At 34.8% G+C, this 27196-nt stretch overlaps 1 protein-coding gene across 1 annotated transcript in view; it reads right to left on the reverse strand.

Annotated features, from left to right (window-relative positions):
• LOC129230648 (multiple C2 and transmembrane domain-containing protein-like) overlaps positions 1-27196 on the reverse strand; it is a 183830-nt gene that overhangs the window by 41111 nt on the left and 115523 nt on the right. The window contains exons 3-6 of the mRNA XM_054865064.1: positions 26031-26361; positions 14176-14284; positions 10544-10766; positions 3740-3860 (exon numbers count right to left, since the gene is read on the reverse strand). Of these exons, the coding sequence (XP_054721039.1) occupies positions 3740-3860; positions 10544-10766; positions 14176-14284; positions 26031-26361 (784 nt within the window). The remainder of the gene's footprint in view (positions 1-3739; positions 3861-10543; positions 10767-14175; positions 14285-26030; positions 26362-27196) is intronic.

Raw genomic sequence — 27196 nt, forward strand, 5'->3', positions numbered from 1 at the left:
CACTAGTTTCTTTATATAATTTCAAGAAATTTTTGCGATATACCATCCTTTAAAAAAAGAAAAGTCTTATTCCTATTAACGTAGGTGTAGTGCAGAAAATGCAGTAGAAAGCAAGTATTACGACAGTGACACTAAAATATGATGCAGTGACGAGGGAACTCAGCGGGTACATGTCACACTTTCTTAATAGACAAGAGAAGCTGAAGAAAATTTTCAGAAACAAATTGAAAACCATTGTGCTTAAATTAAAGAAAAAACCTATCAGTCCTGTATTAATGATAGTTTTTAAGCTTGGTAAATTGCACATCAGTTCTTTGCTTCGGCATATTTGTATGCAGCTTTACTCTAAATGAAAGTTCTAGAAAATCATTCTAAAATTTCTTATTGATCCCAAAAGTTTTAGTTGGTTCAAATCTATTAATTTATTCTAATCTAATTAATGGTATTTTTGAACATATTAAATTTTGAAAAGAATTAAGGTACTATATACATGTTTATTGTTCATGTGATTCTGTTATAAAGTCACCCAGCTTATAAGGTCAGTTTCCTGAAGTCCTGAGAGGTGACCGAGGTACGACTGTAATTAAAAATGATGTGGCACACTCAAAACATTTACCTTCAAACAATTTATGTTCAGCTAATTTATGTATGAGCTTCCTTTAATATCTCAATGCATCTTGACCTTGAGATTCAGGTTGTGTGGCAGCTCTTTTCAGATATCAAAATTAGACAATTGAATCTGAAAAACAGCATAAGGTAAACACACCGGTAGCGGCCAGTGCTTCAGAAGTGGCCAATTTGAGGTTTACATTTGAAAAATTAGGATTCAAGGTCTCCCAATGGATTCACACGTGCAGGAGGTATGTCTTGCTATCTTGTGGTGAGAAGTTGAAAAAGGAGTAGGCAGAGCACCATGGAAAATTGTTATCAGCTCTTCAATATGGTCGTTTTGATTGTCTATGCGGTTTCAGCTGTCAACTAACGCTTCTCCATAACGAGGTACGTAAACATTATGTTGTATCATGAATAGAACAATGTTTAAAAATGATATCTTTAGAACTGTAACAATGGTATAAAATATGAAAGATCATGCTTAGAGTGTTTTAAACTTTAAATAGCTGCTTTCTTGGCGGAGAGTTTATCTGGCCATTACAAGTACCAAAAAAATTTGGGTCGTTTAAACGTAGCCACCGAACGACCACTGCTGAATCAGAAAGGTTTCTCATAAATCAACTCTATTTTCCTTTTAATATGCTGTAATCTCTTTACACCATAACCTGCCTTACTTCTGACATAGTTCTATCTTGTGATCTAGTAGTGGCCACCCTGTGGCCACTTCTAAACAACAATATGGCCACAACCGACTCACGTACAGATGTGAAGTTGAATATCGTTAATTGAGATGAGAATATAGGTTTAAGTCACAATAAATTAAGTATTGCAATGAGAGACAAAATGGCTCTAGAAAAGTCTAAGTTTTGGGCTTATGATGAAAAACAGTTAGAGGATGCTTTGGCTGATATCTCACATGGAATGCCAGTGGCTGCTGCCGTGAAGAAGCATGGCATTTTCGAACAACAGTCAGAAGATACATCACAACATGTTGCCCGTTTTTGTAGAAAATGGGGCCAGCTTTAATACTGACGAAAGAAGAAGAAAGAGTATTGATTCACTGGACAGCATCTGCTGCCAGAGCAAGCTTTCCAATAAATCACAAGTACCTTTTGGATAGTATACAAAAACTTTCAAAAGAGCTTAAAAGAGAAACTGAATTTGAGAATGACCTTCCTGGCTGATCCCAGTTTTTATGTTTCTTGAAAAGGAATCCATAAGTCACTGTCACATCAAGAATTGCCCGCACAATCTATAAGCCGAGTATCCATCTCAAAAAAGAATTTAACCAATTGGTTCAAAGAAGTTCATGATTATTTAGAAAGTGAAAACTTGCAAAGCATTTTTTCAGAACCTAACTGAGTGTTCAATGCAAATGAGAGTGCCTTTTTCTTGAACATATCTAAGAATCATGTACTTGTCATGAAAGGCAATAAAAACATTTACCAGTAAGTAAGCCCTAAAAAGAAGGTTTTACGGCTCTAATATGTGGAAATGCTGCAGGTGGCCGAGGGTCTCCATTAGTTGTTTTAAGTATAAAAGAATGCTGAATGACATAATTGTGTGTGTTCCGTTGTCTTGGGGACTAGGTAAATCCAAATAGCGGTTGGATGAATGAAGATGTCTTTTACCAATGTGTGACTAATGTATTCCATCCTTGTTTGGTCAGTAATCGCATTCCACTATCCATAATTTTGTTTGTTGAGGGCCACTAGTTCCATTTAACACTACAGAGTAGTCAATATTTGCAATGATAAAGGGATTGTATTGGTGACTTTGTACCTGAATGCAACCCATATCATCCAACGCTTGATGTCAGAATTAGTAAGATTTTTTTTTTTTTGGAGCTTTAAATTGTTTTTAAACTAATTTTCACCTTAAGGTAAGGAAATTTTAACTATGATTAGTATGGCGACTACCAAGTGTTTGCTATTCAAATCCCAGGTTTCCTTTTAAATGTAGTAATGTATAGGTTTCTAGTATATTAGGTTTTTAGTATAAAACATCAACTGTAAAATTGTGCGGATTTTGTCATGGGGGGGGGGGATAGGCACCAACTTCTACTCAGGACCTGGGCACCAGTTTAGCTTGATCGGGCCCTGAGAGTGATCTAAAATTGCTTTGAATGTGATTGAGCGTTATGTAGGTAAAGAAAAGGTCACAGCTTTTAATAGTGGCCCTGAGTGGACTGGTTCTACTGAGGATAAACTTCCATTTGAATTATGGAACCAGATTAAAAATTATGCTTCAAAAAAACTGATAATGTTCTACCTGCACAAGACAAGAAGAGTAAAAAGGGTCTAGTGGCTGACTTCAGAGCATCTGTGGAATGTGAGTCACCAGATTCTTATTCAATAGTTCAGAGTTTTGAGAATACAATAGTCAACCCTTTTTCCGTTTGAGCATCATTTGGCAACTATTTTTCAAAGGCTATTTTGTACTGAACTGTAAGAAGGAAATGGTCTATATGACCCATTCCCCAACTTAAAAAAAAACGAATTTTTAAGAATGATTATTTATACAATGCCATACAACTCCAAATGCACTTTTGATTATTTCTCACTGCACATGCATGTAATGTAGTTTACTGGGCAGAATTTATTTTGAGATCATAATCTGGCTCTCATAACATGAAACACATTCCAAAAACTGGAAAATACATTTTCTTAAAGTCAAGATAATCAAAATGCATAAATATTAACATGTTTTAAATACCAAAAGAACTCAGAAGAAAATTAATTATAGGAAGAACAGTTACTAAGCTTCAAAGGAAAATTAAAATCATAGTTTCAGTTCAAAATTGTAAGCTTTCCCTTGTAAACTCATTAATGTTAATAAATTTTTTCCAAACAATTTTCTAACCAAAATATTTTAAACTCCAAAAATAAACATTAAACAATATTAAAAGCAAGTACATATACATACTTTGTTATAAAATTTGCTTGTATCTTATCATATGCTGCCCAAGTAAAATCTTAAAAATCATCTGCAAAAAATAATTTACTGGCTATTCTAGACTGAAAGTTAATAAAACATTGCACAATGGCTATTTAAATTTACTTTTTTTCTAGATACTTTTCACAAATGAACCGAAACAAAAACAGGAATGTATCAAAATCTGTCATACTTGCTCTTTTTCTTCCTGAGTTTTTGGGATTAGTGTTAAGGTCATGAATATCTGACCCCATGATGGACTTGTTACATCTGGTTTCCCGGATTCTGTGAGGGTCACTGCTATGTCTGTAGGCCTACATTTGATGAAAAGATCGGTAATTATTTTCTTCATACTGCAATTACAACTGTCCTAAATGTTCAATATCTAAATATCTTTGCATAAAATTATGGTATGAAACCCAGCTTTCGGAATCCCAAAATCCAGAAGACCCAAAAACCAGAACGTTTTCCTTAAGTAAATAAAAAAAAGGAAAGAAAAAACAAAGTTTTTTCTTTCCATTTTAAAATGCTCAAAATTGTTGACGTTCGGCTATTACCTCAGGTAACCTGTTGAAAACACAGTACTTTCAGTTCAGCTTATTTTTAAGTTTGTTATTTTGTCAAGTGTCATGCGTAAATTAGCAATTGTGCTGTAATTTTGCAGCAATCTTTTAGCATCCACTTTCAGTCAACGATTTTTTTTCTCGCTAATAAGTATCAATACAAAGCCTATTAAACAAATGTACAAAGATACAATACAATAATTAAATCATATTTAGTATAAATCTTATATCTTTAAACGAGCAATTCTTGTGGGTATATATATTTTTCTTATCTCGGAAACGGCTCTAACGATTTGAATGAAATTTCGGATTTTATTGTAGTTTTGCATTTTAAGTTCATCTGCATCAGTGTTTTTTCTGTAAAAACGCGATTTTTTACAAAAAACAGTTTTTTAATATGAAGTCAAATTGAGTTAAGCCTTGAAGTAAACTGTGAGTTGACGCATCAGGCAGACGATTTGCAACCATAACAATGAAAATTTGTCTCTTCTAGCTTTAAAATTTTATACTTGCTTAGGCTTGGCTGATATTGGCCACTTTGGCTAATTTCAAACACACTTGGCTGAAAACAAATTCAAAAGCATTATATAAGTCGGTGTAAGGCTTTTTTTCTTTTTTAAGTGAAACTATTGCTTGACCATCCTATTTTATTTTATTTATTTATTTTCTTTTTACACTTCAAATAGTTTAACATGTTTTTTAAATCACGCATCTAAATTTTATTTCGAGGAAGTGTATGTCTTGAGATTGTTTATGTTTTGTTAAGACAGTTGTTATCATTTGTTGGAATGGTTTGTGGATCATCAGTTTTGATGGAAATCATGCTGTATGCAGCATTTTCTGGCGTAAAAACTAAAAGTACTTATTCTAAAAGAAAATCTCGATTGGGATAAAATCGTGAACGCATCATAGTATGAAAGGAAGTATTCGGTTAAAAACCGATTTCACCATAGCAAAACTAAGGTCAAAATATTTTAATTACTGTCAAGAAAATTGCACAGCGGAAACAAACGTAACAGATAGTTTAAAGCAAAATGTTCATTTAATTACATTCAGAATCTTCTTTGTTTGGTACTTCAGTGTTATAAGAAGGTCGAGTACGTAATATTTCGTTAACGTGAAGCTTTTCAAGTATATTTGGAAAAGTATGGAACCTTAAAAAAACACAATTTGACAAAAAATAATTCTTTTAAAGCCGAGCGAGGCTCGGTCGTCCAGGTACTATGATTTAATTATTGTATTGATTGGCACATTGCATAAGAACAAAAAGCAAACTACACGGATTATACGCCACTGCAAATCATATTTGACATTTTTTTTAGCATCATTCAGATTGATACAGAAAAAAAAGAAAGAAATTTGACACTAACATTAATGAAAAAGGAAAAACATGACAAATATTGCTAACAGGAGAGTTTTTACTATTTTTTGAGCCTTAATACAAATTCCGGAAAGGTCCCAGTCTTGAGCATTCCGGATTTTGGGTTCCATATTTGAGTATGTGCAAACACATTAGTGATCCAAATTCGAAATTTCCGTTTATTTTCATACCCCCCATTATACTTTTTAGCGCAAGGCTTAACTGTGATTTATTTATCAGTCAATCTTGAAAAGTAATTCAGCTTACATTTTATTAAATGTTTATCAAGTCACTAATTTGAAAGGTTCAACCTAGTAATTTGGAAATAGGCCTGGACTATTATTGATATATTATAATATACTCATTCATCATGACAACGTTATAATGGAATTAAAACTTTTATAGATGAATTAAAGTGACCGCTTTTGGTAAAATTTAAATGAATTTCATTCAAAAATTTACTTTTATTTCATTTAAAACTTACATTACTAATATTGCAAAAATAAAGAAATTGTCTCAGGCAATTATTGATGGTTAAAAAATGTCAGTCAGATGAAAGTACAGTGAAATCCCGTTCGAACGAACTCCAAGGAACCAAATGTCTTTTTTGTGGTAATGAAATCCGCATAGAACTTTATTTTTATAACAATGCTAATTCTACAAATCTGCACTCTAATATAATTAAATCTGCAACATTTAACATTACTAACAATCTAAAATATAAGTGAACACATTTATTCTGAAAAAACAAAGAAAAATATTGAGCACTGAACTTTTATTCATTATCTTCACAAAAAGTTATTTTGTACGAGAAATTTGGTCCCAGAGGACGTTATAAAAGATTCTAATTTGTGAACGGCACTTACACCACAAGAAAAGATGAAAACTTGCTGACCTGCTTTCGAATTCGCAAGGTGCTTTATGTTTAGTGCGCAGAAATCGACTATGCTTGGCTACACACTGAATTTTGTTGTCATACATCAACTTACGTGGATTCCCACTCTGAATGTCTCTGTTCTGAAAGTACAAACGAAGTTTTCATGTCACGACTTGTGAAACTCATTTTTTAGTTTCCGAAAACAGCATTAAGAAAAAATATTCTAGTTGAAGTTGAGAAAAACATTTCGTTGTAACGAAGTTTTGAAACAAATCGATGCGTTAAAACGTGATTTTTTATACATTATCTTAATGGGTTTCAAAACTGGACTGCACGTTTGGTTCGTTGTATCGGTATTTGTTGTAATAGGATTTCACTGTAGTAGAAATGGAACAATATGATAAGAGAAACATAATTAACACATACAAATACAAATACAAATGTGACGACCAGCAACAGGCTTTGGGCCCAGCTAGGCTGGTCCTAGTCAATTAATTAGACCCCAATGAAGATCAATGGCCCTCTTAAAGCTATCCACCCCCTTGCTCATTACCGTCTCTTCCGATAAGCTATTCCAAGTGTCCACGACCCTGCTAAAGAAGTAGTTTTTCCTGATTTCCAAGTTAGCCTGAGATTTAAATAGCTTAAAACAATGACCCCTTGTCCTGCTTTCCCCACAAAAATTTAATCCATTTACATCTTTCATTTTGATAAATTTAAATAACTGAATCATGTCCCCTCTGACTCTCCTTTGCTCCAGGCTATACATGTTAAGCTTATTAAGTCTGGTATCATAATCTAAATCTGAGAATCCCCTTACTAATTTAGTTACCCTTCTTTGAACCCTTTCCAATACAAAAATATCTTTCTTCAGATAAGGCGACCAAAACTGAACAGCGTACTCCAAATGAGGTCTTACTAAACTCCTATATAAAGGCAGAAGAACTTTCTTAGATTTGTTTGAAATAGATCTATTGATAAACCCAAGCATTCTGTTGGCTTTGTTACTAGCAATACTGCACTGTTGACTAAACTTGAAGTCCTGATTTATTAAGATACCCAGATCCATAACATTTTCTGCCTGATTTATGACTGAACCCTGTAAATGATATCTCATACGCTTATTTCCATGACCTAAGTGTAGCACTTGACATTTCCCTACATTAACTGCCATACCCCATTTATCTGCCCACTTCGTAATATGATTTAAATCCTCTTGAAGCTGATTTACTTGTTCTTCATTTTCGACAATCCCCATAACTTTTACATCATCAGCAAAACAATTCATGCTTCCAGAAATATTTTCATTGATGTCATTCATAAATATAATAAACAAAAGAGGCCCTAAAACTGATCCCTGAGGAACCCCACTCAAAACATCACTCCAATTAGAATGATTTCCTCTCACAACTACTCTTTGCTTCCTACCAGTGAGCCAATTTCTAACCCAAAGTAAAGTTTTTCCTCCTATTCCTATGTCAGCTAACTTGCTGAGAAGAGCAACATGCGGTACCTTGTCAAAAGCTTTCTGAAAATCAATATAAACAACATCCACACATTTTTTGTTATCTAAAGCTGAGGTAACCTTGTCGTAGAAATGCAATAAATTAGTAGTACAGGATTTACCTTTCCTGAAACCATACTGCAAACTAGTCAACAGACTATTAGTCTCTAAGAACTTCATGATCTTAATTTTGATCAAAGTTTCGAAAATCTTACAAATCACCGAAGTCAAACTTACAGGTCTATAATTCCCAGAAATACCTTTAGACCCCTTCTTGAAAAGTGGCGTTATGTTAGCCAGCTTCCAGTCCTCTGGCACCGTCCCCGAGTTATAAGAAGCATTGAAAATAATCAAAATAACATCCACTAATTCATCTGCACATTCAACTAAAATTTTTGGATAAATATTATCTGGTCCCGGAGCTTTAGTTGCCTTAATCTTTTTCAAATGAAATAAGAGCTCCTCCCTGGAAAATACAAAATCCTCAAGCTGTATAATAGCTTGTGTCTTGTTAGTGTCAACTGTTGAGATACAGTTATCGTTAAACACACTGGAAAAAAAGTTATTTAGAACATTTGCAATATCCCTATCGTTTTGGATTAAATTTCCATACTCATCAACCAAAGGCCCAATTTGACTGTTTCGAGCTTTCCCAGAATTAGCGTAAGCAAAAAACCTCTTAGGGTTCCCATCAATGTCATCTGCCAGCCTTTGCTCCAATTCCCTTTTCTGAATCCGTACCAAATACTTAAAATTTCGCCTTGCCTTACCATACTGGAGCCTCTCCGCACTCTGACCAGTTTCTTTAAACTTACGAAAAGTGGCTTGCTTATAATTAAGAGCTTCTTTAGTCTCCCTGGAGAACCACATGGGCCAAATTCTGGTACTAACACCTTTTCTCCTGAATGGAACATAGTCCCCAACGGTTTTAGCAAGTTTATCCTTAAATTCCATCCACTGCTGATCTACGTCGTTATTTTCCAACCCTGACGAAAAAACCTCTTTCAAGCTCTGCCTAAGTGCAACAAAATCGGTGTTTCTGAAATTGGGCACAAACCTAAAATTATCATCTTTGCACACTTCAAATTTAACCCGGAACCTAATGCTGTTATGATCACTATCTCCAATATGCTCCCCTACACTCAACCCTTGAACAAAACTACCTATGTCACAAAAAACTAGATCCAAAATGGCCTCCTCTCGAGTTCCCTGAGTTACAACTTGATCTAAGAAACAGTCACCAATTACTTTTAAAAATTCCTCTTCTTTGCCATTACCAGGATAAAAATTATTCCAATCAATACCCGGAAAATTGAAATCCCCCATTATGATAACGGATCCTTTACTGGACATGTCACTTATAATACGGACATCATTACATTAGTCCGAATAAATAAAAATAAATAAAATTCAAGATTAAAACTTTGCATTTATCAATTAGGTTCCCAGTAACAGAAACTTTTTTATCAGTCTGCAAGGCAGATTAAAAATCAAAAACAGTCTACAAGATAAACCAAAACTTGACTAATCGTCAAACCCAAATCAGCAACAAAAAATGCTTAAAAAGAAGATGCTAATACGAGTACATGCTGCTTGTATTAGCTACTTTAGTGAACTATATCCCAGAAAATGTGGTCCAAACCTTCATCAGCTGAAATTTAGCCTTTTTTTTTTCTCCTTTAAAAATTTTAGGTTTTTTTTTTCTCCCCCAACTAAGAAATAGTCCGCAGATTTCCTCATGAATCTGTGATGCATCTCACACCTTTGCACTGTTTCTGCTACTGTGATTAAGTACTACAAGAAGAATCATTTTTCCTGATTTTCTCCTTTATAAAATCATAAATAAAGGTTGACCTCAAAGTTTTCTCTCAAAGCAATGAAAGGAATAGAAAAGATCTAGTTTAAACTTGCTAACAGCAGAGAACAAAAAACAGCAAATACTCTTGATTTATTCATTAGAGAATTTCTGAGAAAAGTTTTTTTTTATGCTTTTTAACTGCACAGAAAAATTAAAAAGATATAGATTTCTTAGACTTTGAGGGAAAAAAAATTCAAATAAAGACTGTTTGCATCAGATATTAAAATGACGATGAAAATTTCTTTTGGTAATGGTACAGAAACTATGAAATTTTCTATTGTTAATATTTTTTCTTGAGCAGAGCTTGAGATTGTTCTACCAAATATTGCATGAATGCAGGACTATCATTTCAATTCATTTTGAGGAGAGTGGGGAGGGGACATATTAAATTCAATCTCATAATATATATCTAAGCATGACGAGGGGAAGGGGGGTTGAGGTGCAAGAGGCTCCAAGTGCAAATCTAAGCATTTTACGGCTCCCCCCCCCATGTCCCAAGGTAACCTAACACTGTATTTTATAAACTTCAATTCTGAAAAATTAACAGGAGAAAACCCCTAGACCTCCTACTTGCACCCAAAAGTTAAACTTACGATCTCCCTTCTGACACACATGCTCATAATTTCAACAACTCTCGACAAATCCAGAAGCCTGATTCATCTTTTTTAAAGGTCACATGTCCCTCATTGGGGGGAATGAGGAAAATTGGCCTTTCCTGATTGACTTAATGAAGGACTTGCTTGAATCCACCAAAGACAAGAAATTTAGCTTAAGTGTTCAAAAACAATTTTTTTTCTCTGATTTAGATAATAATGCAAATAAAACACATGCATACCTATTCAATTCTAACTGTGTAAGATCAATTTGTGCGGCTCCCATGTAATCATCTTGGAAAGCAAAATCATAATCGAAAACTCTAATGTGCAAGGGTTCAAATACATCTTCAACAGGAATCGTAAAAAATTCATCCCAGTATGGCTCCAATGTTCTGTTAACAGTACGACTTTTATAAAGCTGCTTGCCACAGATCTTGAATTTAACATAAGGATCACTAGTACCTGAAACACCCAAATTGAAAACTTGATTAGATCTATTTAAAAGATGCATTTGAAAAGCATCATTCAATCACATACAAAGAAATATTGACGAAAACTACATAACAGTATTACAGTGGAACTTAAATGAGCAGCTACCTCTATACAGCCTATATATACATCGCTATGCCTACCTATCAAAAGACCTTTTTTCTAGCTAGAGTCCAGGACACCCCCTATTTGTTTCAGATTTACTAATAGTATTATGCTGTAAAAGTTTTAGAGTCTTGGCTCAAATTTTAAGAGGGTCTCAATGACCCCTTCATTTAACATTAGCCGTAGCATAGGAAATGCCACAAATTTAGAAACATTTAATTTCTCCAGCTTCTCCAGCTTCTTTTGTAAACAATTAGTTTATTGCAACATATATGCATATTATTTGTGTATATTATAATATGTAGCATTGTTTTTTCAGCTTAATGTATTTTTTAAACCCCCCTCCCCATACGTATGATGTTTGGGGGAGGAGGTTGAGCACCCTCTTCCAGATGAAATAGGAGGCTAAAATTCTTCCAGTATATTGCTATCCACAAGTGTCCTGTTACTTAGGAGAAACTTTGTTTCGTGTATTTTTGAACCACCTTAGGGACACCTTTGTTGATGACCAACTTCTTAAGGCAGTTTTTCCCCTATTACTTCAAGGTAGAGATGACCAACGTCATTCTTTTTAATGATTCGTTCATTTCTTTAACCTGTTCATTGAACTCGTTCATTTGAAGAACGTTGTTCATTTAAAACAGTTGTAGGCGATTTTTGTGTGAGAGTTTCTCATGAACATGAAAAATGATTCATTGAATGGTAATATTTTTTGGAAAAACAACGAAAATTACCTAAAGGTAAGAAAATAAGCAAATAAAAATTTGATTAAAAACATATCATTTAGGTTCAGTCTTTAAAGCAATTGTAGTTCATGCTGTACTATGCTGCTGTGGTTAAGGTAAAGGGCAGTAACCAGGCCCGGCTCTAGGGGTATACGACCTAGGCGACTGCCCAGGGCAGCAGATTTTAGGGACGGCAAACTTCGAAATTGAAACTTTTTTTCTTTTAATTAAAATTTTAATATCTGTTTCAGTGTCATTAGATACACAGCTTTAATGTTAAAAAAATAATAATTTAGAGTTTGAGAGACTAGTGCTCGTGAATATGCAAAACATAGTTGGGAATTCAACTTTCAGTTTAATTTGAGGGGTGGCAATTTACGTGATTTAAAAGTCTTTTGAAAATATTAATACATGTTTCAGTGCTACAAGATGCGCTACTTTAATGTTAAAAAAGAGTTTTTAGTGTGTACCAGTGCTTGGATATGCAAAACCCAGTTTGGAATTTAACTAGAAACTAACTTTAATTAAGGGCGGCAAACAATTGGGCTTAAATAATAGAAAGAAAAAAAAAACCTATAAAATTTCTTGTTAAAATAATGTTTTCTAAATTTTGTTAACAGTAAATCTTTAAGTCCTAATGTTTAATTAAAAGCAACCCTCTATTAATGCAACTAAGATCCTTGATTATCTTCAGCTGGCAGTACAAAGAAAAAAGGGAGGGGAGGGCAAAAAACATGTAAAAGGGGAAATTTTTACCTCAAAGCAAAAGCAAGAATTTTATTTGTTCACAGTCATGGAAAAAAAAGTCAACAGTTCAAAAATGATTTTATTCACATTAATTTAAACTGAGCTCGTTGGCAAGCAATAAATTTCCAATTTGATATTGGATGTTCCATTCGTCTAAAAATGCTTATAACTTTTTTCCCGGTGATTTTAGAGCCTAGGTTTTTTGAAATTCGAAGGAAGTAAATAAACTTGAGGGGTATTTTTTGCCGGCTTTCGAATGAGGCCTAAATTAAGAGAATTTGATAATTATTTTGAGTAGAAAGAGCCGGGTCCTATAGTTGAAATTCGAACGGTTCGGTATTTTTTTGGAGTACGACCCACATTGGGACGGGATCATTTTGGTCCTAATGACCGGCTGGTTCGATTAAGCGAACAGGACCATGTTATACACATAACATATAAATGCCCTTATGGTTATTGTGAGCCCCTATTTATATGGTAAGCATACGAAGAAGAAAAATTGCTGTTTACGAAATGTTTCCATTAAAAATTAAAATAAAGGGAATAAACTTTTTACACTCGTCCCAGACCGATATGGTTTATTCCTTCCAGTTGTCAGTATTGATTCATTTCAACAACCAAAAGTAATTAAAAATGTGAGAGTGAAAAAATAACTGCTAAAAACTACTAATTGGTCATTGAAAATTTCCAATGAAATGTAAATTGCGTATTTTACAACTAAATTGAAAAATTTTGAAATTTCACTGAAATTTTGATTTCTCCTGGAACAGTGTTGCTATGAAATGGTTGTTTCGTTAGACATTTTTTCCTGTAAATATTGCCGAGTTCAATTGAAAGTTACAAGGAACTATTTTTAATTTTTATTGTAGTACTAACTATTAGGTCCGTTGACCCACTTGAAACTCTTGTTTCAAGTGGTAATTTTAATTTTTTTTCCAGTTTATTCTCATATTCCTTGGTATGATTTAGCGGATTTTGGTCCCAATAAGTGAATATTAAGCTTGTGTAATGGAAATTGTTTTGGTTCTTTAAGATTTGATCCAAATAAGCGGCTGGTCCGATTAACCGGTGGTCCAATTAAGCAGAATACACTGTGTTTTTTAAAAATTCCATGAGGTATCGAAATATATTTTAAAAAAAATCTGAAAAAAATCCAGGCCGCGAAGAAAAGATTATTTAATCATGGAGACAGTTTTGCTCTGAAAAATTATAATATTTTTTGAGACATTAAGGAATGAAATAAAGTGTTCACCTATGCCTCCTTTTTTCCTATTCTTTGTTTTATTTATATAGACTTTATTTATTTATTTAGTATTTATTTATTTTTTTGTTGGAAACATTAATTTATGTTTCAGTGCCATAAGACTAGTTGTTGTAACGTTAAAAAAGATCATTTAAATTGTGTTTTCGTTTTTTGATATGCAGAAAATAATTTGGAATTCAACTTGAAACTGAAGTTAAAACTTGTGCACTGTCAATAGGGAATGAGAAATGCACATCATTTTTTAAATGCTATTTGATTTGATATTTTCATCCCGAAAACTGAACTACAAAACGCAACTAAGATGTTTGTAACAATTGCTACTTGTTTAGAGATTGCAAGCCTGTCCCGCCATTCTTTTAAAAAATGGTGGGCTATTTACTTAGTTTTAAATTACAAGGGGGGGGGGAGATTACTTTTAATGTACCAGTCTATCTGGAGTATTCGATCCTGGAAAACAATATTAGGGCTGGGATATTTTCGTATTTAATGAACAAAATCTATCTTAAAGCTAAGGTCAAGTAATCCATGATTCAAATATTACCACAAGCATCTCTAGCTTGAAGATCCTTTCCAAATCTAAGGTGCACTTCCAATTGGAAAAATGGATGCTGACGCAGGGCAACAAGTTTCTGTTTTATAAGGCCATCTTCCTACAAAAAAGAACACAATTAAAATATGGTATTAATTTTAATTTGAATCCTGTCATAAAACATACAATCTGAGACATAAACCATAATTTACCTTCACTTTTCTTACGTATACACTACATTAACTTAAATTTAAAAAATAAAACAGTACAGTTTAATACTATAAACACTCTAGGCTAAAAAGCATTAAAGTTACATATAAATTGGAGTTAAAATAATAGGTAACATTACCATAAGTAAAGCATATCTATATTTGCAAGACTGTTTCCCACCTTATGCAAAAAATTTGTAAATTTTTTTTATTTTGTAGAGCAATTACTCATATTCAGGTACAGCATGCATTGATACACCAATTAAGAAACTTTCCAACTATTATTTAAGACCAACTATTATTTAAGACGATTATTAATGACTTTACTTACTCACTAATATAAGATAATCAAAAACAAGTACTGTCAATGGTCTTTTAGCCTTTTGTCACATTTTTTAAGATATAAAATCAACCATGCAGTATTATTAGATTAGTTTCAGATATCAACCACAAAGAAATTAAAACAATGTAACAAATGTCAGGCTGTGACTGAATTTTAAGTCCATCTCCTACTTCGCGTGGTTTCGAGTTCTTTTGGGAGCGCCGCAAATTATGGAGATAAAGGATGAAGGGAGGACTCATCGGTAAAAACATGAGATTAAATCTATGTATTTGCTGCCACATGGAAGTGACAATGCCAAAATGAACTGACATTTTTTCAAACATTTTAACAGCTCTACAATAATCCAAGAAGAACTGCATCCTTTCTATCACAAATGCAGTGATCTCGTACCGCCTGTTCGCTTGCTGCATAAAATAACGCGGCAGTTGTTATGGCAACATGTTATTTCCAGTACAGTTGAAGTTAAGTCCTTATATAAGCTACGTCACTTATATGGAGGCCAGATAAAGAAATTTTGAGATTCTCCGTTTTACCATGAAGTTTCTAATAACCTTTTTACTTCTTCACAAAAATTTTCGCTATTTTTCTGTGCTATTTATATGTTTCTATGATGCAGATGTTAATATTTGTTACTTATACGAGACCTCATGTACGCTACCTTGCGGTGATTTACAAAACTGTCAAAACAGGTAAAACATTTCGTTCTATGTGTCTCCTTTCGGGTAATACACAGGAATCTTGAGTGCGTTGACAGTTTGTGATGTTCATTTATTTATTTTATTATTATTATTATTATTTTATATTTACGTAATTCATCATTCAAATCATCATCTACAAATTCGTATCTGCTGAAACACTGGATAAACATTTTTTTATTCATATTGTTTCGAGTGAATGGGGTTGTTTCCATCAGTCAAAAGTACTACTTTTAAGTCACTGAAGTTGACAGAAATGAGCAAGAAAGATAAATAAATAAAAATAAATAAAATAACATGAAGCGAAGAAAATCTTTTATTTTCAAAACGATATTTTTTTTTTTAAATGTCCGATTTTTTAAACAAGGCGTGGTCTTTATGACGTCACAAGTGATGCACTTTGGCACGTATTCCACTGGCACACTGAATGCTTAAGCTTGCCGTCTACCGCGTTTCCACATTATGATAATTCAGAAGCGAATTGCGCTCTACACTTGCTATCGACCGTATCTTTGCCAACACATGTGAGTGAAAAGATGCGAATTAAACATTGCGCTCTGCGCTAATGGCATTAGTGAATGACATTGCATCATTTGTGATGTTATGTGCAAAAAATGTAAAAAATAAAATTGATTCTGCGCATCGATAAAATTTTTTTTTTTAATATTGAACTTTGTCAAATTCATGAAATACACCGCCAGCTTAGTCAATTGCAGCCGAGGACTGTAGACTTCCTATGCCGGGCTGATTAGTGCTAATACGCACGAAATTGCAGTCCTCGACTGGAACTGACTGAGTTGGCGGTGTATTTTATGTATTTCTGCTTTAACCCTGGCTATAGGACGGCAACTTACTGAATATTTGTCAAATGATTTTTAAAAAATGGTCAGATCCTATGTTTTTATTCATGCTCTTTCAGAAAAAAAATACATTTAAAATTTCGGAAACGACCCCATTTGAATAGATACGTTTTTTTTTTTAAATCTAAAGCTTAAGAGGAGGATTTAATAACATTAGCTGAAGAACTGAGGTTTTCAACTCTACATGTAAAAAAAGAAAATAAACCAAAAGCCATTTTTTTCCGCTGCTGCTAAAAATCCAAAGGAAAAAAAAGGTACATAATTTAGCTAATGCTGGTTTTGAGAGCATATGAATGGTAATTGATGCAGCTTAACTCGCAAATTTTTCTTAAAATTCTGATGCATTACGTACACAATAACTTTCCCCGAAGAAACACATAGACATGAATTAGACTTACATTATTTAAGTATTTTGAGATGTCAGAAACACTTGCAAATAATTTCATTAAACAAGTATGGCTTGCTTAAGTAAAACAGTTCATTTACTAATATTTAAATAATGAATACATGAACGAAATGTTACTGCTTGTGCTAAATAATGTTTCGTAAACAGATACACGAAGTAAAACAAACAATTACGATCTAAAAACTTTGACACTTCTGTTTTTTTATATATAATTTCTAGTTTTGGTTTCTAAATTGGAAAAAAAAAAAAAAAATAAACCGAAAAAAGGGAGGGGACTGTCCCTCTTGCCCCCCCCCCCCCTGAATCACCGCCACTGTTGATACGAAAAACTGTGCTAATACTTACCTAAAGTTGATCTTTAAACACTTTTAGGCAGCTGAAGTAAATGAAAATTTTTTTTCTTACAAAAACTATTAGACCAAATTTGTTACTTTTATACAAATAAAAAAGTGACGACCAGCAACAGGCTCTGGGCCCAGCTAGGCTGGTCCTATTCAATTTATAATCCCCAGTGAAGATCAATGGCCCTCTTAAAACTATCTACTCCCTTACTCATTACCACCTCTTCCGGTAAGCTATTCCAAGGTTCCACTACCCTGCTAAAAAAATAATTTTTCCTAATATCCATGTTAGTCTGAGATTTAAATAGCTTAAAACAATGACCCCTTGTCCTGTACGTAAAAAATGTGAAAAGTTAAAAACCTGCTACTTTTTGAGGCAAAATTTCGAAGTCAAAAAAATTACATTCAAAATATCTATGCGAAAATCCTCAAAAACTTACAAAATTTCCATACCAAAAACACCGGTTAATTTATAAGAATCAGATCCGTGTTAAGCTCTTTTGCAACTTTTAAGAACTCGCATTTTTATTTATAATAAGAGAAAACAAACTGAGTGGAGCAAAAAATATTCACTTAGTGGGCAAAAGCAGCTCCATAATTTTAACTGACAGCCCCCTAACGTCATTAGCAATGTCAGTGCCACGGGTAATTTGCTTTCCTTCAAGAAAGCAATTTTTCTTGTAGCGTATTTCCACAGAATCGACATGTTAGACTGACTACATTGGATTTCAAAAAATTGCAAAGGTGAGTTATTTTTGCGATATTGATTTATTGATGGTATATTGTCGGCTGAATTTCTCTTTCTCAGATAAGGGGTATGGATTTTTTTTTTAGAGAGAGAAGTATATTTTGTTTCGTTTTGGTAAAGAGTAAGAATAAAACCTGAATTATAAATCAATACTTTAGCGAAGGTTAACACGAAAACTAGGTTTGTGGTGAAATAAAATTAGGGACAAATATGCATTGGCTTAAGATTTTATTCTTAACCGAACATTAAATCTAAATAACTTGTTCAAGCTCAATAACTTTTACTCTCATTTTAGCGCAGAATATTTGACATACTTTTATATCGGGGCCGCCGCGAAAGTAACGGAGAGCCGCTTTTCGCTATGCATCAAAAAAAGATGGAATACTTGTAAAATTGTTGTGTATTTGATAGTGATAAGCTGACATTTCTATTGCAGATCCATTAAAAACTTTCTGCTGTTCATTTTAATACTTTATTTTTATTGTTATTATTATTATTTGAAATGAAGTGTATGAAGCTATTTTCTATTCCCCTAAAACTAAGTCAATTTTGTTAAAGTTAGATTTTAAAAGTGACAGAAGATTTTGACATTTATATAGTGCACAGGAATGAAAGGTTTGCCATCGTATTGAATTTGATTGGTGTGTGAAGTCTATTCTCACATTTCTTAATCTATTCTTCAATCTTTTTGACATGGTTATGTATCCTTAAAGGGTATGAAAAAGTAACTAGATTATCTAGTACATCTGAAATTTAAATTTTTAGCTTTAATTTTAAAAAAGGTGGGGGGATATTTCGATAATTGGGAATCTGGCGATCTTTCTTCATTGGCGTCAATTTTTAGCTCCAGCGCGAAAGGTATTTTTCTTTGCAAATCTGAACAAAGAGATCGAAACATCTATTCACATAGGGTTACTTTAAATTAGCGGGGTTACCAAAATAAAATTATTTACGCCAAAAATGAGACGACCGCGCCAGATTCCCAATTATCGAAATATCCCCAGAGGTGGTTATGAACTTGTAAATTTTCTATGCACATGCAAATAAACCTGATTTTAATATAGCTGTCGTGTTTATTTGACAGAAATAATGTTTCATGTTTTACTATCTACAAAAAGTTTGATATTATCTAAATCTCTGTGTTACACTTTGATTAATCCAAAAAAAAAAAAAAATCCAATATTAGCTTATTATCATACCAGAAAGAAGATTTTGTGGTTATTTGTTTTTAAAATTACACAATTGCACAAACTTTTATTTAGTCGATAGGCAAAGGGTTTTTGATCCAAAGGAGTTAATGTCATAAATAAATTTGTGCTCTTTATGAATTTCTATTTCAAATAGCATTTTCTTCCCGACGCGAAAGCGCCGTACATCTCGAGATCGTCAATGTTTTCGTTTATTCCCAGGGCCGATCCTAGGGTGTCGGCCGCCCGTGTGCAAAGACCAAATGTGCCGCCCCTCAAGAGTAATTTGCATATTTTGACTCATCTTTAACGTCCATATAAATCTTTCTTCAAATTTCTATACCAAGTTCTAATTAAAAAAAAAGAAAAAGAAAACAGAAGAATGATGAATTTATAAGAAGGAAGAAAAGTTTTATAATAAGAAACTCCTTAGGTACAATTTACATCTTTTAAGAAAGTAATAGATGCCAAAGTTTACTAGTCGTAAAAACGCATTTTATAGTCTGTCTTCGGTGACAGCAGAGGAAGGACGGAAGAGGGGGATTTCTCCGAGAAAATTATCGAAAATAAAGTATGAAAAATAATTTTAGTTCATCTTTGGTTGTGTTCTGTTGCAAGGACAAAAGAGTCGGGGTTTCAAGTTGCATGGAGAAATTTTTGAAATTGATGTCAAATATCGCAATTTTAGGAAATTTTTCGAGACTTCAGGGGAAAGTAATGTTGGAGCTCTTTCCTACATTTCTTTCAAAATTGAAATCAACTCGAAGCTATTTTTGGTGAGCGTAGCATAGGAAGAATTGCGTAATTCCCGAAAATTTTCCGAAACTGAAGTTTTAAACACACAATTTTGGGTTACCTTTGTTGACATTGCTAGAGTGAGGGAGATTCAATCGTCTCTCATCGAAAGTTTTCGAAATTGAAGTTTAAAAAGCAAATTTAGGCTGTCTTTGCTTACGGTAGGGGATCTGACGGCCTTCCTCCAGGTGTTTCTCGGCACTATTGTTTCAAAAACCCATTGTTGGCTACATTTGAAAACGATAGGGGTAACGTGAAAATGTTCTGAACCGAAATATTTTTCGGAACTAAAATCCCTTATGGGCTATTTTTGGGAAGGAAGGGTTTTGGAGCTCCCAAGCGGATATTTCTTAAAGCGCAATTATATATTATCTTTGGTGACGTTAACGAAACTGGGAAGCTTCAGTGGATCTTTCGGAAACTTTTCGATATTAATATCTAAAAAATACAACCATTGACCTTTTGTCCACCTTACCTCGACCATTAATGGGTATGCCCTAGCGCCGTAAAAAGTTACATAAGCCAGGCAGTTCTAATCCGGAATTTCTTAGAAATTCAAGTCCCAAAATCATTGTTTAAGAACGATGAGACTAAGAGCGAGCGGGTGTTCAATGTGCCCTCACGAACTTTTTTTTGAAAATGAAGTCAATTTCAGGCTAGTTTAGGCAGGAAGGGTTCTGTGGCTCCACGGAACCGTCTAAAAACGAAATTTTGAGGTGTATAGTGATAGGGTTGAAGAAAAGGGGGATCCGGGGTCCTTCTCCGAAAGTTCTTGAAGCTGATATTTGAAAAACGCAATTTTAGTTTGTTTTTCAGTACATTAAGAGAGAGGGGGTGGGATTAGAAGCCTCTCTAAAGACGCTAATTGAGACTGCCTTTGGTAGTAATGTTTGGGAATGGATTTCGGGGCCCTCCATCGCAAAAATTTCGAAAAAGAAATCCGAAAAATGTCATAAAGCAATTTTTGATGACATTAGGAAAAACTGTCCTCTGAAAACACATTTTGGATTTTAGAGCCAACATTTTTAGACTATGTTTGATTAAGTTAAGGTGGAAGGGGTGAATCAGAGATTTAATTGGGTCCTTAAGATCGGTGGTTCAAGCAGCGTAGTTTCCAAAATTTAAGTCGTAGAAACGCAATTTTAAGCCTTCTTTAGTCTCGTCAAGGAGGTCATGGCATACTTTTGAATCTTTGTTTTGGAGCAACATTTAAATTTGCTTCCCGGTGCAAGAGCCCTGTCCTCGTACCAGATCAGAAACCGGGCAGTTCATTTGGGATCTTTATTAGAAAAAATTACCGTAAAGGGGGAAAATTAGAAATTTTTTGTTCGTCATTCAAATATGTTTGAATCCCAGGGGAGTCGCAATTTTCCACTTTCTCTCCACGCATCCACGATTATTGAACACAGAATTTGTTGCTTGAAATGCTTGCGAGAATATCTAATCAGTATAGCTTCTTTTTTTTTTATAAACAAAATATGTCTCAATTGTTTAGGTCTATAAAAGTTTGTTGGGGTGGGGGCAAACATTAGTGGCCGCCCTCGGTGCTCCTTTTAGAAGTCACCCTTTCATGCTTCAGGAGGGGGTCATTTTCCACATTTCTCCTCCCCCTGTATCCATGCCTGATTAACGGTTCTGTCACAAATTTTGCCTCCAAATGAAGCATGCGTATAAAGAGTAGATATTAATGGACAATGAACCAACAAAATGTTCCCTAACATTCTATTTTTCTTAAACTATGCTATGCTGTCGGGAAATCGAAACTTACGTACTTTGAAAATTGAACATTAAAAATTCAGCATATTTATTCGATTTATTATAAGTTATCTTGTGAGAAATTCTTGAGGAATTTTGCTTGATTATAAGAACTATATGATGCGGCCCGCGGCCGCCCCTTGCTTTGGCCGCCCTTGTGCGATGCACACCCTGCACACCTGCTAGGATCGGCCCTGTTTATTCCATCGCTTAGCATGAGTCATCATTCCTCAGTACTCCCGAAGAAGCAGCAGAGCTGTTCTGCGTTACTTTCGCGGCTGCCCCGTTTATACTCAGGTGTAGCTCTCTCGTACTGTCGGAAGCGAAGCGTGGTTTCATGACTAAGGCAGAACAGCACAGTACTTGCGTACATGAGCACCATGCGTTTGCCTCCTTTTGTGTGTATGTGTTTTTCCTTATTCTTTGAAAAGTTTTCTTTTTTTTCCTGGTTAGTTTTTTCTTGCTATCTAATTACGAAAAAAATGTGATTTGAATTTGCCAGAAATGAATTCAAGCTAATTCTTATCTCTTTCTTGGATTTAGCTCCTGAAAAAAAGCTTCTGTTCAGAATTTTACAATATTTTGCGATTAGTTTTCGTAACTTTCTGTGATTTTTGCCGAATATTTAATTAACTTATGTGCAATAGTCAAACACTTACTTATCTTTCCTTTTAAGTATTTTCTGAAAACTACAATTAAAAATCTGATCAATAAGCTTATATAATAGTTTCTTCATTCCTGGGGGGAAAAACCCATCGGATCGCCATTTTATTTTTAGTTCAACCAGAGGTTAGTAGCCAAAACACTCTTCTATATTAAAAAAAAAAGGTTCGCAAAATGATTCCCTTTAAAGAATTTAAAAAAGTGTCAAACTTTTGAGCACTTCTTATTGATTGAAAAAAAAATCTATTACTTAAAAATGCGAGCAATAAAGTTTTCAAATGCAATAACAATTGCAGAGTAATTACATGTTTAAAGCAATAAAATGTAAAACTGAAAAAGAAGTACCACACTTCAGGGTAAAAAGGAATAAAAAGAAAAGAAAGTCATTTCAACTTCCTATGCGTATTTTTCCAGGAAGAGTTGTTTCCATCAGTCAAAAGTATTACTTTTAGACACTGAAGTTGATAAAATAAACAAAAATAAAAATAAACAACATGGAGTGAAGGAAAAATTTTATTTTTAAAACGTTTAATTTTTAATTATTATTTTTTTTAATATCCGATTTTTCATATAAGGCGTGGTATTGATGGCGTCACAAGTGATGAACTTTGGCGCACACTCCACTGGCGCGCTGAATGTTTACGCTTGCTGTCTACCGCGTTTCCAGGATATGATAAATCAGCAGCGAATTAGATATTGCGCTCTACGCTTGCTATCAACCATGCTTGTTGCCATGTAAGTAAAAAAGCGAATTAAAATATTGCGCTCTGCGCTAATGGCATCAGTGAATGGCATTTCAACACTTGTGATGCCATGTGCAGATGCGTAAAAAATAAAATTGAATCGGTTCACCGATTTAAATAACAAAAAAAATAAATAAATAAAAATAAAAAAAAATAAAAAATAATTAAGTACAATCTTATACATATAAAATCTGAGTATCTATCTATCTATCTATGTCCAAGCTTCTTCTCCCGAACGACAGTGAACTGACCATCGAACCAGGTATCGATGGATTCGTCATCTTCCCGTCTTCATGTTTGGCTATTTAACATAATCCTCCGATAATAATTAGCGGAGATATCAATTAAAAATTATTAATTATGACTCTTAGATTTCAAAATCAAATCCATATTTTTCGAAGGCTTTCCTCCATTCAAATTATTATTCAGTGCTTCAACTCAACTTTCCGGATGAACGCTTTTATTAAAATTTACAGCGTGAAGAAAATCATTGAAAAGAAACATCTGTTGCAATTTTTTTTCTCGAATATAAAGAAATAAAATTAGGCTTTTGTTTTAAGGCTTTTCCTGTAATCAGGGTGTTTAAGTTGTTTACTTTTCGATTATTTTGCCGTAATCTGCAGCAAAATTTTGCTGTTTTTTTTTTTTTGTTCAAGCCTGATTGTTAAATACGCGTCACATGACATAACTTTCATTTTCGAGGAGGACCGTGCACGTCGTAAAGTAAATGAGTGATTTACAAGTTATTTGAGTTCTTTGAGGGTTTGTACCTGGAAAACGGATTGATGTAATTCTTGTACGGATTGATGTGGATAGAATCCATCCAAATATTTATCTGAGTGGTATGTTGCATTAATAAACACCCGGGCAACGCCGGGTAGTAGACTATTTTATGTAAAAAGCGGATTGTTATTGTGCATAAATATTTCCGATATAGTCTATCAGATGTAATTCAGTTTAACGTGAGTAAAGATTATAGTTGATAATGCATATATTTTCCCCTTTTGTGCTGACTGAAAATGTACTCATAACTTGTATCATTGATAACGATTATTAACGTTGATGAGGTGTTTTGGCAAAAATATGTTTTACTGGTGTTTTGCAAACCTTGCTTTACGCGCATTTATTTATTCCTTAACGCGTTAGAAACTAGTGTCAGTGTACTACAAAAGCATCAACTGGACTGCTCTTACATTTTTTAGGTAGCCCGTGCAACGCCGGGCACGCAGCTAGTAAAATAAATAATATTTGCCACTTTATTTTAAAAATGATCAAATCCTATGTTTTTAAGCATGCTCTTTCAGAAACAAATACTCTTAAAATTTTGGAAACGACCCCATTGAAGTCGGAACTCCAAAAGTTGAAGAATACTTGCATCAACTGAGGAAAACTGACCGACCCCGAATCCTAGATTTTTAAAGCCTCCAACTAAAACTCTATTACATCAAAATCAAACCAACTGCGCAGCCGAGGTAAAAACTTTCTGAAGTTGGCATCAAACTTCTGATAAAACGATACCCAAGAATCATTATGGATGCTATAAAATAATATGGGATATATATCCCATTTTAATATTTGATTCTCTAACAGATCATTTCCCATACTTATGAAATTGAAAACAGAATAGTCAATAGAGAAAAACTGAAAAGTTTTACCTTAACCATACTAATGAACCCTGTCTGCCGACCACGAAAGCTTCTCTTCCAAAATGGCATTAAGGAATGTTTACTGTATGTCTCGCGTCGTAAATGTTTTATTTGGTCAGTCGATAAACAGCCACACCCCCCTCTGCAATGGCGCTGATGGTGAAGAAAAGGACTAAAAGTCAGATGGCAGACCACTTATTAAAATCAATATGGCCTACTAAGTTTTTGTTCAAGAAATATATGATCCTGTCTAGCCCAGAACAAGATGAGGGTTAGTTATTTATAGTGGGTCTTTTCATTCATAAGTTCCACCGCAGTGAATTCTGCATCTCGGCCGATTAATTTAGAATTACCAGCATTCTGATATCTTGTCGATTTATGTCTTCTGATATTGAATTTCAAATATTTATTTTAATTGATTCTTCAAACTTAGCAGTGGTATGTTTAGACCCGTTATTTAAAAGTTTTCTGGAAGAGGAGGAGGCAACGCGTATGTGTTCATTCGGCAATATAACATAAAGAGCTGATGTTGACAACACGTGTCAAAAGTTTGAAATATATCGTTTCAAATTTTTCGATTAATATAAAAGAAAATTTTTGAATCAAAAATAAAATGAATTATTCAAACTGTAGTTTCGCGCACTATTTCTTTGCAGTTAGTGCATCTTGAACTAACACTTTCACAGAAATAGTAAATTTATTTAATCATTTGAAGAATGATGAACATGATAAATAAAAACATGGAGAGAGAGAAAAAACTTAAAATTTCCTAACGTTTAACTTTTAATTAATTTTTTGAGATGCCCGATTTTGAAAATAAGGCGTGGCCTTTATGACGTCTCAAATGATGTATTTTGGCGCATCTGTCTGCCGCCTTTCCTTTTCTTACAATGAAGAAGCGAATTAAATATTGCTCTCTACGCTTGCTATCAACCATATCGTTGCCAGTACTCGAGAGTAAAGATTCGAATAAAATATTACACTCTGTGAATGGTAAGGCCCCTATATATACGAGCCGACGCATCAGCTTAAGATCAGCCTTTTTGGATCGGAGCGCGTGTTTGAGTGGTTGTCTTTTCTGGCGAGTTATCGCGTTGCTGATTGTTCTCTGTAAGCAATTATTAGCGGCACGTGAATTGTTTATAAAATAAAATATTATTTTCTGCAAATTTGGCGGAATCCGAATCTTTGCTGTGGTAACCCAAGCAGTGCAACAATGAAAAATCCGATCCAAAATGGCTAAACTTAAGCTGATGCGTCGGCCTGTCTATATAGCGGCTCTAGTGAATGGCATTTCATCATTGGTGATGTCATCGGTAGAAGCTTAAACAATAAAAGCGCACCGATTACAGTAAATTTGTAAAAATATTAAACTTTGTCAAATTATTCAAAAAAGATCCTATGTTTGAAGTTTCAATACTGAAACTTTTTTTTGAGAAGTTTTCGAAGTATAAATTCAATTCTTAACCCACTCACCGTCGCCGAGGCCACCGGCGCGTCGACCGTGATGCCGCTGTCGCGCATGTTGTCGTCGTCGTCGACGTCGGCAGGCCTCGCCGCAGCCGCCGTCCTCGCCGCCACGAAGGCGCGCAGCTGGCGGGCGGGGCTGGACGAGGCGGACGAGTCCCGGTGGATGGTGGGGTCGGAGTAGCTGGCGCCGTCGCAGAGGGCGGCGGCGGGGCCGCCCTCGTACACGTCCGAGTCGTCGCGGGCAGTCGCGCGTCCGTTGCGCGCCACGGCGGCGAGGTCGCTCGTCGAGACGTTCGGATGGCTGGCGCAGAGGCGTTTGTTGTGCATGGCGGTCTTGCTGGAAAGAGAAAGAAATCAGGATTAGAGTGGTCGACATTTGGCAAATAAAAAGAGTGTTCTAAAAGGTCGTTAACAAACTTAGCATGCTGGTCTGTCATATCACGAATAAGATTTACATAGGAATTTGTGTCCGAAAATTCAAACTGCGAGCGCCAGAGAGCGATAATTGCACGAAAACGGGAGAAGGGAAGTTCACTTATCGGCAGGCTGGGCTGCGCCGTCCATCCCGTTTTTTGACGTGACGGACTGCCGACGAAAACAGAGTAGCATTCACATACGGTCGCCGCATGTTAATCACGTGGCTGAATTCACCCACGTGATTAATATCGGCTTGGCGGAAAGAGCTCGGCTTGGCGGAAACCAATGAAATGCTATCCGACTTTTGACGGCCGTCAGATATCAAGGTTCTTCTGATCGAAATGGGTCCTGTCCAAGATGGCTTGCTGTCATGGCAACCAGCAATGAAAACCTGTTTCGGGTGGAAAAACTCGGGATGGACGGCCGATGAGTGAACAGACCTCGAGTGAGAAAAACAATCAGTTCAGGTGTGGACGTCGGCCACCGCGATCCCCCGACCTGACTCCACTGGATTTTTACCTGTGGGGACACATGAAGTCCATGGTGTACGAGATACCCGTAACATCAGACATGGATCTTATCGCCAGGATCGCGGAAGCGGCAGCACGTGTCCGTGTCACTCCTGGCCAATTTGAACGGGTTCATGAATCCATGCGCCGACGCTGTGAAACGTACATTGTGGCGAATGAAAGGAATTTTGAACATTTGCTACGATGTAATGATGTTTCGCAATTAAAATCATATTAACATCGCTG

Source organism: Uloborus diversus, chromosome 9 (genome assembly GCF_026930045.1).
Source record: "Uloborus diversus isolate 005 chromosome 9, Udiv.v.3.1, whole genome shotgun sequence".
Taxonomy (NCBI): domain Eukaryota; kingdom Metazoa; phylum Arthropoda; class Arachnida; order Araneae; family Uloboridae; genus Uloborus; species Uloborus diversus.